The following is a 13,253-nucleotide window of genomic DNA, read 5'->3' as shown; positions in this document are numbered from 1 at the left end:
GAGTATGATGCTTTCACAGCTTCTGATGAAACATTTTCAGAAGTATGATTTCTTTCAACCAGGAAGAGATTTTTTTTATTATTAATTTCTTTTTAACAAGGTTCTGAACACTTGATCTTCCTTCGGAAGTCAGTAACAGTTTCTCAGAAAAATCAATCCTGGTTGATCTCAAGTATCCATGTACAAATGTTGCTCAAAAGCACCATAACCTGTTCTTATAGATAATTGATGTTGTGTAGCCACTTGGTTGGCAGTGTTTTCTCCTATTGCTTTTGATTGTAACTTGGAGAGATCTCAGAATGTTTTCAACAAGTTTTATGAAAATAGCTAGCTTGGCAAAGGACAGAGTGCTTTTCTGTGTCAAGTGCAGGGAATAAGTTCAATATAGTCTCAGCACTTGAGATATCACAGAGTGCTTATCGTGGAAACACATTACATATTCTCTAACTACCAGGTAAACGTTCCATATTTGTCATCCATAGCAGTTACCACAGAATTAGCTCCTTAGCGGTTCTCAGCTGTTGCAGTCAGTGATACCTAGAAAGGTTTGAACACCAATTGAAATGTAGTCTGCAGTTAGGACATTTACAGCAGCATTCTCTGCTGTTAATTCTCTGATGTTTAATAAAGTAATATTTTTTTTAAAATAGTTGTGTCTTCAGTTCTAAATATATATACTGTAATATCCTTTTTTAAAAATCCCCTTTATGATCAATAGGAGTTAATAAAGTCTGGGTTTAGATTAATTTCTTATGCAACTTTTAAACTGAATTAAACAGCATTTATATTTTCATTTAAATGCATTAATGCATATGTTATCCATATACAAAACAAAGTATGATTCAGTATAAGTTCAACAAGGAGAAATTCTGTATCTGGGGAGGAACAACCTCAAGCGCCAGTATATGTTGGGAACCACCCAGCTGGAAAGCGGCTTTGCAGAAAAAGACCTGGGGGTCCAGGTGGATACCAAGTTGAACATGACCAGCAACGTGCCCTTATGGTGAAGAAGGCCAACAGTATTCCAGGCTGCACTAGATAAAGTATTGCCAGCAGGTTGAGGGAGGTGATCCTTTCCCTCTACTCAGCACTGGCAAGGCCACAGCTGGAGTGTTGTGTCCAGTTCTGGGCTCCTCAGTACAAGAGACTCTTGGACATACTGAGAGAGTGCAACAAAGGGACACAAAGATGTTTAAGAGTCTGGAGTACCTGATGAATGAGGAAAGGCTGAGAGAACTGGGGCTATTCAACCTGGAGAAGAGAAGACACAAGGGGATCTTACCAATGTATATAAATACCTGAAGGGGGGCTGCAGAGAAGACGGAGCCAGAGTCCTTTCATTGGTGCCCAGTGACAGGACCAGAGGCAATGGGCACAAACTGAAACACAGGAGATTCCCTCTGAACATCGGGAAACTTTTTAATTTTTTTTATTGTGTGGGTGACCAAGCACTGACAAGCTGCCCAGGGAGCTTGTGGAGTCACCATCCTTGGAGATATTCAAAAAGCCATCTGGACTCTGGACATGGTCCTGGACAACTAGCTCTAGGTGGTTCTGCTTGGGTAGGGAGGTTGGACCAGATGGACTCCACAGGTCTTTTCAAACTTCAATCATTCTGTGATTTGGTAAGAGATTTAATGTAGGGAGGTTGGACCAGATGGCCTCCACAGGTCTTTTCAAACTTCAATCATTCTGTGATTTGGTAAGAGATTTAATGTATGTAGGACTATGATTTTTGTGGATTTTTTCCCTGGTTTTGTAGGAAATAGTGGTGTGTCTATGCTTAGTGCTCACCAAAGTGTCATAAATTGTCATAAGTGCCATTTAGGGCAACGAAGCTGGTGAAGGGTCTGGAGTACAAGTCTTACGAGGAGTGGCTGAGGGAACTGGGTTTGTTTAACCTGGAGGAGATAAAGCTGAGGGGAGACCTTATCGCTCTCTACAACTACCTGAAAGGAGGTTGTAGTGAGGTGGGGGTTGGTCTCTTCTGCCAAGTCACCTGTGATAGGATGAGAGGAAACGGCCTCAAGCTGTGTCAGGGGAGGCTTAGATTGGATATGAGGGAAAATGTCTTCACTGAAAGAGTGGTCAGGCATTGGAACAGGCTGCCCAGGGAGGTGTTGGAGTCGCCATCCCTGGAGGTGTTCAAAAAATGTGCAGATGTGGCACTTTGGGACATGATTTAGGAGGCACGGTGGTGTTGGGTTGACATTTGGACTTGAAGATCTTAGAGATTTTTTCCAACCTTAATGGTTTTGTGATTCTATAAAGTAACAGGTACTGTAAACTCGCTCAGTATTCCTTGATAGGATCCTTTTTAGTTACTAGTAGCCAAAATGGTTAAACGCTCCTCAGGATTGTTCCATATAGCTGGGAAAAAGGGAAGACAGGTTTTGAGAAAGCTGTGATGTCAGAAAGTGTGATGCTCTTTCCTTTGAAGCACACTGTGTGTCTTTTAGAGATCAGAAAGGCAATAACTTTCTAATAATATTTTTCTGCTGAAGGGCTTGTTGTAAAAGAGTGAGTGACATATATCTCGGTAGGTCTGATGTAACGTTTGCAGAAATAAGACACAAAAACCTAACTTCTATTTACATGTGTTTAGGAGCCAGGTGAAACAGCACTTCATTTAGCAGTCCGGACTGCTGACCAAACCTCTCTCCATCTGGTTGACTTCCTTGTACAAAACTGGTATGGATTGCTCATTTTTCATTACATTGTGCATGAAAATTATGTTCAAAGCTGTCCTTGTAGTGCTTTTGACAATGTTTGCTCATCACTTAAAATTATTGTTCTTAGATATGTTTCAAAAGAGTTAACCTTTGTGCCTCTAATGAGGAGAGGGAAAGAAGTGTAGATTAACAACATGAAAAGCAATTATATAAAAATATGATGAAAGGAAAACTATGTAGAGCAAAAGAGAGCATTGATTTAGAACACATGACAATATGAAACAATGCAAACAAATAGTTCAGGTAGAGGAGGGATGTTAAGTAACTGTTCTAAATCCAGGACGCATGCAAAGAAATTGTGAGAGCAGAAAACAAGGATCTTTCTCAGAAAATTATGAGTAGAAGTTAGATTGTCTTTGAAAAGGGTGTCGTAATAATTAATAAACTGCATTAAAGCTAGTGAGAGCATAATCCTTTTAACTAGCAATTTTCAACATCTGGTTTATTGGCTGAGCTATTCCTTTCTGTCAAGAGATGTGTTCACAGAAGGGAAAAACCTTAATGAAAACTTTTTTTTTTAATCAAATAGTGTCGTGGTACAACATTATTTTTACGTATTTCACAATATAGGTAGTCATTAAATGAGATAAATACCAGTCTACTTCTAAGTATGCTGTTAAGTGAAAGAAGCAGCAATCACTTGCTGTGTCAGATGGTGGAACGATGAGAGAGGAGGGTTGGGGAAACACAGGAGACTCATCGCAACGTGCTTGAGGTGGTGGGGGGAGGATTTTTTGATTTTTGTTTTTTCCCCTCAGCAAAGCGAGTCACACCTGCTACTGCAACGCAGTCAGCGAATACTTATTTCTTTTCCTTCCCCTCTCTCATAGTTTATGTAGTGTGTTAGAGGCGAAGTTGGGTCTTCCGGTAATAGCACAGACCTAAAATCCATGTTCCTGACACCATCTCTTGGGCTATGTGGACTAGCTGTGTAACCTTCACTTAATCTTTATTCTGCCGCTACTCCCTCACGTTAAATGGAGTGCCGACTGTTGTAGGAGTGATATTAAAGTAAAAAATAATAATAAAGCTACTAATAATTACAAGCTGCTTGAGGTCATAATGAAAACCATTTTAAAAGGCCAAATTATTATTTTGAGCATTATCGAAGGATTTGTTGTTTTGAACAGTTATTTGAAGTGATTTTGCTTAGTTATGAAGCTTCATAATTTCTTCAGACAACTATCATCTTTTACGTGTTTCTGACAGCTGTCTGTATTTTTCTCAATCTCAAATATAAGAGCATCTTTACAACCATATGGGCTCTGCACTTACTGTTCAGTGCGGGTAATGCTGAGTGGAAGAAAAGCTGTCATCTTCTGAGATTTTCTTTTCATTTTTATGAATGTATTATATTGATCCCAATGTGCCAGTAACTTTGAGAAACCTTGTTTTAGAAATTGAAAACTGAAGGAAGTACAGTTTAAAAGCCTTGTGAACCCCTTCTCACGGCTTGTCTTTCTCTAACTCAGTGCATATCCTCATATTCCTTTTTCTGATTCTTGTGCATCCTCACAGCCACCTTCTTCGTAGTCCCTTAAATGTGTGGGGTTTATTAACCTATTCTAACTGTATCAAAATTATTTTTATTGGGCTAATTTAGGATCTTTGAAAAAGAAATTCCAGTTAAGTGGCAGGTGGAAAACAACTGGCATGACCTTATGAAGCGTTAGGTTTGAATCCTTGGGTTTCACTTTTTTTTTTCACCCTCTGAATGAACATCTGTAGATGCTCAGACCTTTTCAACCACAGCTCAGGAATTTCCAGTATGCTCGGAACTATTCTTAATAGTCTTTGAAAGTAATGTTTAATTTAAAAATTATTTCTTTCACCTTCTACTTCACATTTGTCCAGTAAAGTATTTATGCATTTATTATTTATGGGGATGCTAGACCTGAGATGAATAGCACAGCATACAATGCTCTTCTTGAATGTTTTTTCTTTTGCGTTTAGTGGAAACCTGGATAAGCAAACAGCATTGGGTAATACAGTTCTACACTACTGCAGTATGTATAATAAGCCTGAGTGTTTGAAATTGCTTTTGAGGGGGAAGCCAACTATTGATGTAGGTAAGTTCATTACTTAAAACTAGGAGATAAAGATTTCCTATAATTTCAATCCATTATTTTAACCACTTTTATTTATGTCCCACTGTGTTAAGTGAACTTTTAAAAGGAAAAGTAAAACTGTATTAGAAAGATGAAGACTTTACCACCAACAAGCTTAAAGGAAGCATTCAGTTAAGAAATAGAACTTAAATTCTTAGAAGATAATAGTGACAAAAGTTTTCTAATACTAATGGTAAACCTTAGCTGCTATTCAGAGTTTTATTTCTGATGATTCTAAATGTCCTGGAATTTAGGTTTGTTGTTTATATTGTAAAATACATCTAGTACATGTATGTTTTAATGCTTAAAATGGCTGCTCATGTTAATTCCACTCTAGATGTATGGGGGCTTTGTGTACACAACAGTTGATTATTCCTTCAATATGAATCTCAGCTGGCACTGCGGCATCACCCAGTGTGCCCTAGCTACTGCTGAGGCTGATTAGGGAAGGGATTAGCTTTCTCAGCTGCCTTTATTCTTCTGTTTGCCATCCACCTGTGTGAGATAGCTATAATTCTTGCTGTACCTACATCAGTACATTTTTCATTATGGCTTAGCAAAAGTGTAATTAAAAACAGAATCTCTGAACTGTTTGCTCACACTTAGGATAATCTCTCACTTACTAGACGCTCTCCTTTCTCTGCCTTGTTTTGAGAGTTGGGAAGGTATTCCATGAATCCAGCTTGTCAGGCTCAGGTGCTAAGTGTCATCAGCATGTCTAGAAAACATTTGAATTCTGTCAGTTCTTGGTATAGGAAGGAATCTTTCTGAACAGTTGGTGCAAACTGAAGAGTATGAACTTTTATTTCTTCCTCTTTCCTCATCGCCATCATTTTCCTCCACTGCCCAGTAATAAAAACTGTTGCATAAATGTAAGTTTATAGCTCAGTGGCAGAAGTCACTGGCTTTCTTGACCGTTTCATACATCCTTAGAATATGTTCTAAGATTACCATAAGTCAAAGAATTTGCTGTGACTTTTTTTTTTGAGATATGTCCCTAATTAAGGAAATGGGAGGCTATCTGAACAAGCCTAAGCATGTTTACCGGTCCTTTCCATTGAACACTCTCCTAGGTAGGTGCCAGAAGAGTGTTCTTACCTTTTTGGGTCTTTTTTTTTTAAATTTTTTTTTTTTAAAATGTTCTCACATAGGAACCGCGTATCTTCTTTAGGCCTTGCAACATCAGGTTTATACTTAAAGGTTGAAAGTTTGGAATTTATAGTCTCTTAAGCTAGATGTGTGTTAACTTCAGTTAGGAAATACTATATTTTTATTCCTTTTCATATTAAAACTCCTGAACTATCTCAGAGAGAACTTTCCATAAGGAGCTTTTCTTCTAGGGATCTTAATTCTTTCAAATTCGTAGGCCTTTCGAGATGACTGCTTTGTATTTTCTAGAGTTCATGACTTGCATTCTATATGCAATATTACACATAGACATATTTGCTTATGAGATCTCAGTTTGACTCTCTTCGGTTCCTAATCACAGAAGTGCTTTACAATCTGGGTATGATGTAGAGCACACTCTGTTCCAGTTCCACGGCATTTACAGCTATACTGTAAGAATAAATTTTACCTGAGGTTTGACACATAAGGTTGAGGTACAGGGGTTGATTTTGTTTCCTGAGACTTGCTACTGAGCATCTAGGAAGGATCCCATTAGGTGTTGTGCCAGAGGACCTTCAAGAGTGCTCAGATATCACCTTCTTTCTGATCAGGCATTATTGTAACATGTAAAATGTTTTATGGCCTTTATAAAGATGAAATAGCTAGAAAGTTTTAAAATTTTTCTTGGTCAAATGTCATTTTAGAGCGGGACTTCTGTCTTCAGGTTCAGCTTTCAAACTGCTACATATTAAAGAAAGTAAAACCTGCTTGGATCAAATCTTTCCTACCCCCCCCCCCCGTGTTTGGTTTTTTTTTTCAATCTTGGAATAGTTTTCTTTTGTAAGCTATCTTACCCTGTGTGCTTGCTTTTCCTGCTTATTCCTGTAAGAGTTTTACTGGCAAAAGAGTTGAGTGGAGATTGAAATGACTACATTTCTTTATATTCTCTGCTAGGGTGGTTAGGAGGGGTTTGGGAACTGTCCCAGCAGATGCTGCTGTTCAGAAAGAACCTGATGATACATGAAATGCATGAGCACATAGATTGGAATCTTAAGAGTTGCAGCTGCTATAGAGTAAATAGACATTTTTGGTCACTTCTAGAAGTGAACTCTGCTAAAAATAGTGAAACTTAATGAACTGATTCTTCAGACATCTCAAAGAATTGCGCTCTTTTTTATGGTTAATTTTGTAGTAAACCAAGCTGGAGAGACGGCTCTGGACACAGCAAAAAGGGTGAAAGCTGTACAGTGTGAGGAACTGGTAAGAACTGGGCAGGGCAGGGGGAGTTGTTTACTTCTTTAAATATGTGATCTACTTAAGATATCATTACGACTGTATCTCAAACTTGGTATCACTGCCAGCTGGCTGTGTGCTGATCTGAAGGCTCTACTGTAGGTGAATATTTTCTAACTTCAAAACACAACAGTCTTTGTAACAGTTTAAGTTGCTGTGTTGGTAGTAGTAATTTTAACCAGTGTATTTGAAGACCTTAAATACTGGAGGGCCAGTCCACCTGTTCATCGGTACCACTTAATGCACCATTCTAGGACATCTGGGCTTTATTCACCTCGACGGTTCCTCTTAGAGACATATGGAACAACCCCTGAAATAATGAAGTCTGTCAAGACCTTTTAGGTCTGGACCTTTGTTTTCCTGCTTTGGCTTTTTCCAGTTTATTTAATGGGACAGATAGTTCAGAGGTGGTGAAAGTCATCTTACAAGGAGAATTGAAACAGCTTGAAATTAAACCTCCTCAAAGGAGAAAGAAGCAAAAGTGTAACGTCTAATGTCTGGAAGTTAGGCTATTAAAAAGTGTGAAACACCAGCTTTTGTGGGACTTTGTCTATTGAACTTGACCAGAGCAAAAACTTTCTGGAATTCTGAGAATGTGTGAGTGATGTTAACAGGCACCACTCAAGAAAATTATTGGCATTCAAGAAATAAAGGTGTTAGAATTAAAGGGTTTTCCCAGGTACTCCTCTGAAGCACTTAGCCAGGAATAGGGATTCCAGGTGAGACCAACAAGCTTGTTTATTCGTAGCCCTTTAAGGTGCCTCTCACCAGCATGCATTTAGTAGACAAGTGAATTCAAGTACTATCAAGGGATTAAAAAGTCTAAGTAATGTGGCAGTTTTACATTCAAGACAAAACCAGAAGAATTTACAAAACAGTTGTCGCTTGCTGCTTAATTTTGTGTCTCAGAACTCTTGCCTCATTTTGATGATCCAAGGAGGTATCTACTTTTTCTCTGCAGCTGGTAATTTTAATACCATTTCTTTGCCAGTTTAAAGTTCTTGCCATGTATTAATTAATCATTGCATAATCAAGAGAGCTTGTCCTTCACAAATCAGAATAATTTTCCATATTTCTGGGGATGCAAGTCAACATTTTGCTATGGTTGATAAGGTGGTGCTCTCCCTGATTTCTCAGTTACTCCCATGTCTGCTGTGTAAGTACTGTTTCCAGTGTTTTGAGTATTCTGTCAGCTGAAGAACAGATCAGCTCTACAACACACCATTTGGTATGGATTGCTTTTTTCTTCACAGTGTATATTTAATAAAGTAACATCTGCCATTAATGTGGACCAACTGATTGTGCTGTAGAACAAAGAAAAACAAGCGGATGTTATCAGAGAACTTACCTAGCAGTTAATCTTTTCAATTTTTATCATTGAAATTCTGCTAATACCTCACTGATTATGTCAGTTAACTATAATAGACCATTTATGCTTTTTCTCTTCTTTCATTTTTGAAGAGGAAAATTATTTCTGTATTTCTCTCAAAAGTGGCAATGACATAAGGTTAAGAGTAAAAAAGAAATATGAGTGTTTACCATGGGTAATAAAAAAAACTACAAAATAAGTATCTAGATGTTTGCAGTATGGTAGATGTACTAAGCTAATTTCTGTTACACAGCTGGAATCTTAACTGTGTAGTTAAATTCAATTTCAGCTCAAGTGGGTTCATTAATATTTATATAAAAGATTGAAAATATTTTTTTTCTTCCGTATTTTATTTTGGGAAGATGGTTAAAGGCTCTCCTGAATCAACTAGTTCTAAGTAGACTACATTTGAAAGGATGTGAAGGAATAAATAATGGCAGGAAATCTGATCATTGAAAAGGAGAATTTTTCTCCTCTGAATACCATGAACTGCAATTTTCTTTCTTTTTTTGCTAATCATTGAAGTAGTAGATTTTTAAAGAATGTAAATACATTATTTGGGCTGGCAAAGCAGAGGAATGTTGTGCATAAGACACATTGGCCTCATTCAGTGAGAGGGAGGGAAATATTTAAATAAATGATAAATCTTTTTTGACTCCAGCACAAGGATTGTGATTTGGGGGGGGTAACAGCTGTATGTACCAGAATTTGTAAATAGGTTTTGCCTTTCCTTTTTGGAAAGGAGGGCTTCAGGGGCATTCTGCTTTCGTGCATATACCTTCTCTTCATGTCATCTTTTTAAGTACTTGCCAAACATGGCAACTTCTAACCATTTTGAGAAAATCTCATCTATTTAACTTCCCTATTTTAGCTGTTTTTCTAGACCTCATATAAATTAAGGATGTTTCTGTGATTGTCCTGAAATTGTTTCTTTTTAATGTCTGGAAAAGTTTTAAACCTCTAAATATTTCAGTTTATTGTTTGCTGTTACAAAAGTAACTTTACTGACACCAAAGTAACAGCAATTATTTTAACAAGGATTGTTACTTCTTTCAGCTTTCTCAAGCCAAGGCAGGAAAGCTAAACCCCCATGTCCATGTAGAGTATGAGTGGAATCTTCGGCAGGAAGAAATTGATGAAAGCGATGATGACTTAGATGATAAGGTAAGCATGAATTGCTGATATGAATTTGCACAAAAACTGTCAAAACTTCTGTTCTGTGGAAATGAATGGAAATTAGAGACCCACTTTAACCTTTTTTTTCTTACATTTTTTTTTGGGGCGGGGGAAGGAAGCTATTTTTGAGGCCTGTATTAGAGACTGCCAAAGTGCTTTTTGAATACACTTTGTCAACCTAGTTATTATGGACTTGAGTTTCAGAAGTTTTGCTTTGACAAGACATACAATACAATATAAATCAGTAAATGCAGATTACTTAGTCATTTTAATCCCTTCTGAATTGTAGGGTGTTCATTTTTAGCTGGAGGAAATCCACAACTTACTTATTTTTTCCATAAATTAATTAAAAATCTAGTTGTTTAATCAGTTAACTCTATTTTTCAAAAACTGTGCTTTGCACTTTATTCCTGATTAAAAAAAGAAGTAATGGAAAGACAAAACTTGAGGGCATAGGATAATTGCCATCCCAGAACGTGTGAAAACTTAGTCTCAGTGTCCTACTTAGCGAGTCAGTTAACTACTCTGCGCTCTGTTTCTGGAATACACCTCTCCTATTTTATATGAGTACTGTAGAAAGAAATGTGGTGAACTTTTCATTTTCTGTGACACTTGGGACTGAAAAATAAAGAAACCCAAATAATTTACATATCCTCAAGGACAGTAGAGAACAAGATGATTATCTGAACGAGGAGCCTCAGGAGTATGACTAATGCTGTACTGGAGATAATAGCCTGCCTGAACCAGAGCTGCAGTGAAACAGATCGTGCTCCATATGCAGCTATTAATATACAGCAGTCAAAAATTTGCTGTGTAAAATTTCTTCCAAGAGCAATTATATACATCTAAAAAAGCTGTACCACTGAATATATTGCTAGTTCAGTCAACCAATAAATCTGATGTGTCAGAAGTGGTATTTTAGTTTTAACATGCGTCAGTGGGATAGTGAACATGATCTTTGAGGATAACTGTCTGGTCTGACTAAAGAGCTATTTGAAATGAAAATTAGTTTTATAGGCTAAACTACTAGGCCTTTATTAGCATTTTCTTTAGTATATTATTATTGTGTATCTACTGATTTAAGAATAAATCTAACTTTGTGTACATGATGGTTTGTTGATGCTACGGACTTTTTTTTTTTGCAGTTAGAGGGGAGGATCGTTCAGGTTGGATCCTTGAGAAAGGGACAAATATGAGCCAATATGTCCAATAAAGAAAGAAACTATGCGCATGTTCACTAGAATGTGTTCTGTTACGTTCTTTCCCAAACATTAATTATATTTGGTATTTAGACAGCTGTATAATATATATTTTTTCTATTCACAGCCTAGTCCTATAAAAAAGGAAAGATCTCCAAGACCCCAGAGTTTTTGTCACTCTTCCAGCATTTCTCCCCAAGACAAAATGACTCATCCTGCATTTAGCACTCCTAGAGACAAGCAAAGACTCTCCTATGGAGCTTTTACCAATCAGATCTTTGCTTCCACAAGCACAGATTCACCCACCTCTCCAACTGCAGATGCTCCTCCTCTTCCTCCTCGAAATGCTGGCAAAGGTAAGTCTGTCTTCAGACTACGTTTGCAAGCAGTAGTTTCTCCACAATTGTCCTTCCTTTAAGCAGGTGCATTACAATGTTTCAAGACGTAGCATGTGTTTCTTATAACAGTGCTGCGGTAATATGGTACACTCATGTTCAAAACTTGGAAGAAAAAAGGGGACACAGGCACACAGTTTGTGATGGACTCATTCGTAACAGTGTACATGAAGGGGTGTAAAAATAAAGCAATACTCTGCTAAAAAATTGGTGAATTTTATTTAGAAATTCTGCTTGTATTTTGGAGAAGCATTTTTAAGCATTTACAGTCACAAAAATACAAATGTGTTAAAAAAAGGCTGATAGTGTGTAGTGCTATAGGATGATGTCCTGCATAGTGTCTGGCAGAGAGAGTGAAGAAACAAAGCTTTGGAGGAGAAGAGGTGTAAGAAGACTCCCTCTCCTTGCAGAGAGCGTAGAAAAAGAAAAATACCAGAATCACCTGTGAAGCGTTAAGCAGGTTGGGATTAAAATTCCTTCCCTCTCAGTGCATAAACATGCTCCTCTTCCATTTTGGTGAGTGCTAGAGGGGTGTAAAGAATGGCAGAGAAAATACCAAGCCTACTGCCAGATAGCTAACAAGTCACTTAAGCACTGAAGATCTAAACTAAATATCACCCATTCTTCCCTGAGTCAAACAACCATTGTGCTTGTGTAGAATTATCCATAAGGAGGGTTTGTGCTACAGTTCAATTAGTTTTGCCGTCTACGTTTAGCTGAAATGAATGCGATGCTTTTTCTTAATAACAATAGTGACACTCTTGGTAGTGCCTGAAAGGGAAGAGAACTTATTTACTCATGCAGCTGTAGTGGATGGTGGTTCTTTGACCTAGATAGCTATAAACTTTGAGTTTAGAGGATATATTTATGGAACAAAACCTGTTACTTTACTATACTTTGTGCAAATCTACTTTTTAGAACAACAAAAAACCCCTTCATCTCTTCCCTTTTTCACATATTTAATTAGGAAATAGCCGAATTGTGGTTTTATGGTAGACTTGCTAGAGAAAACTTGAGTTGTGATGAAGGCTACAGTATACTCTAAGGCTTCAGCAGTTATGCACATGCTCCCTTTTGTTAGTACTGCGAAAACTTCATACTCCGTGTCCTCAACTTTGGTTCCAAAAAAAAATAAAGAGATGCTCTCATTAAACGAAAAAGAGTAGAAGGGACAGAACAGAGTGTGTTGGCACCAGGTGTCTGTTTTTACATGGTTCAGATGCTGTGCTTAAGAACTACTGTTCCACTGTCAGTCTCTGCCATATACTGGCAACTTTCAAAGGAATCCCTTGGCTCTCTTTTTTTTAAAATGAACAGGTTTGTTTTCCATTAAGAGGCAAAGCAATTTTGCCAGAGGATACGTTTTTCACGTGAGATTTCATAATCCAAGTTTGTATTGGTTTCACTGGGGGCTCATTTATATTCCTTGTAACTTTGACCTTCCTGTTGGTGCTACACGATTCTAACTTCTTCCTTCCTCTCCCCTATCCTTTTTACATGCTTTGTCTAAGAGTCAGCTACTGATTGTCCATTGTCAGACACAGAATACTGGCTTAGGTGTTCTTTCAGTCTAACCTAGGATAAGGTTGTTCTCTCATAAAGTTGCAAGACTTGGAAACTAATCATGAATCCCATTTGCCTGAGACGGCTGAGGAGGTTGTCTTGTATCTGTCTGTACACTGCGTTGTCAGCTTTCAATGGATTATAATGAACGTTTTTTCTTTGTCATTATATAGTGTCGGTCTCATATGGACTTCTTCAGAAAATCGTCTTTCTCTATAGGAAAGTGAATATTTACCTGCATGTTTCATTCTAAGTATGTATTCAGGTTTCAGAGATGTTAGACGTTTTCCTAGGTGTTCCTGCAAACTCCC

At 37.6% G+C, this 13,253-nt stretch overlaps 1 protein-coding gene across 6 annotated transcripts in view; it reads left to right on the top strand.

Moving 5' to 3' along the window:
- The window catches only part of ASAP1 (ArfGAP with SH3 domain, ankyrin repeat and PH domain 1), a 161,226-nt gene that overhangs the window by 124,120 nt on the left and 23,853 nt on the right, over positions 1–13,253 (top strand). For all 6 annotated transcript variants that reach the window (XM_075085825.1, XM_075085821.1, XM_075085823.1 and 3 more), the window contains 5 exons: positions 2,606–2,691; positions 4,686–4,801; positions 7,140–7,207; positions 9,666–9,773; positions 11,112–11,340. In XM_075085825.1, coding sequence (XP_074941926.1) covers positions 2,606–2,691; positions 4,686–4,801; positions 7,140–7,207; positions 9,666–9,773; positions 11,112–11,340 — 607 coding nt within the window. The remainder of the gene's footprint in view (positions 1–2,605; positions 2,692–4,685; positions 4,802–7,139; positions 7,208–9,665; positions 9,774–11,111; positions 11,341–13,253) is intronic.

The sequence above is a fragment of the Phalacrocorax aristotelis genome, chromosome 2 (genome assembly GCF_949628215.1).
Source record: "Phalacrocorax aristotelis chromosome 2, bGulAri2.1, whole genome shotgun sequence".
NCBI classification, from domain to species: Eukaryota; Metazoa; Chordata; class Aves; order Suliformes; family Phalacrocoracidae; genus Phalacrocorax; species Phalacrocorax aristotelis.
Note: the sequence above shows the minus strand (reverse complement) of the source record. Positions and strands in the feature narration are given on the sequence as shown.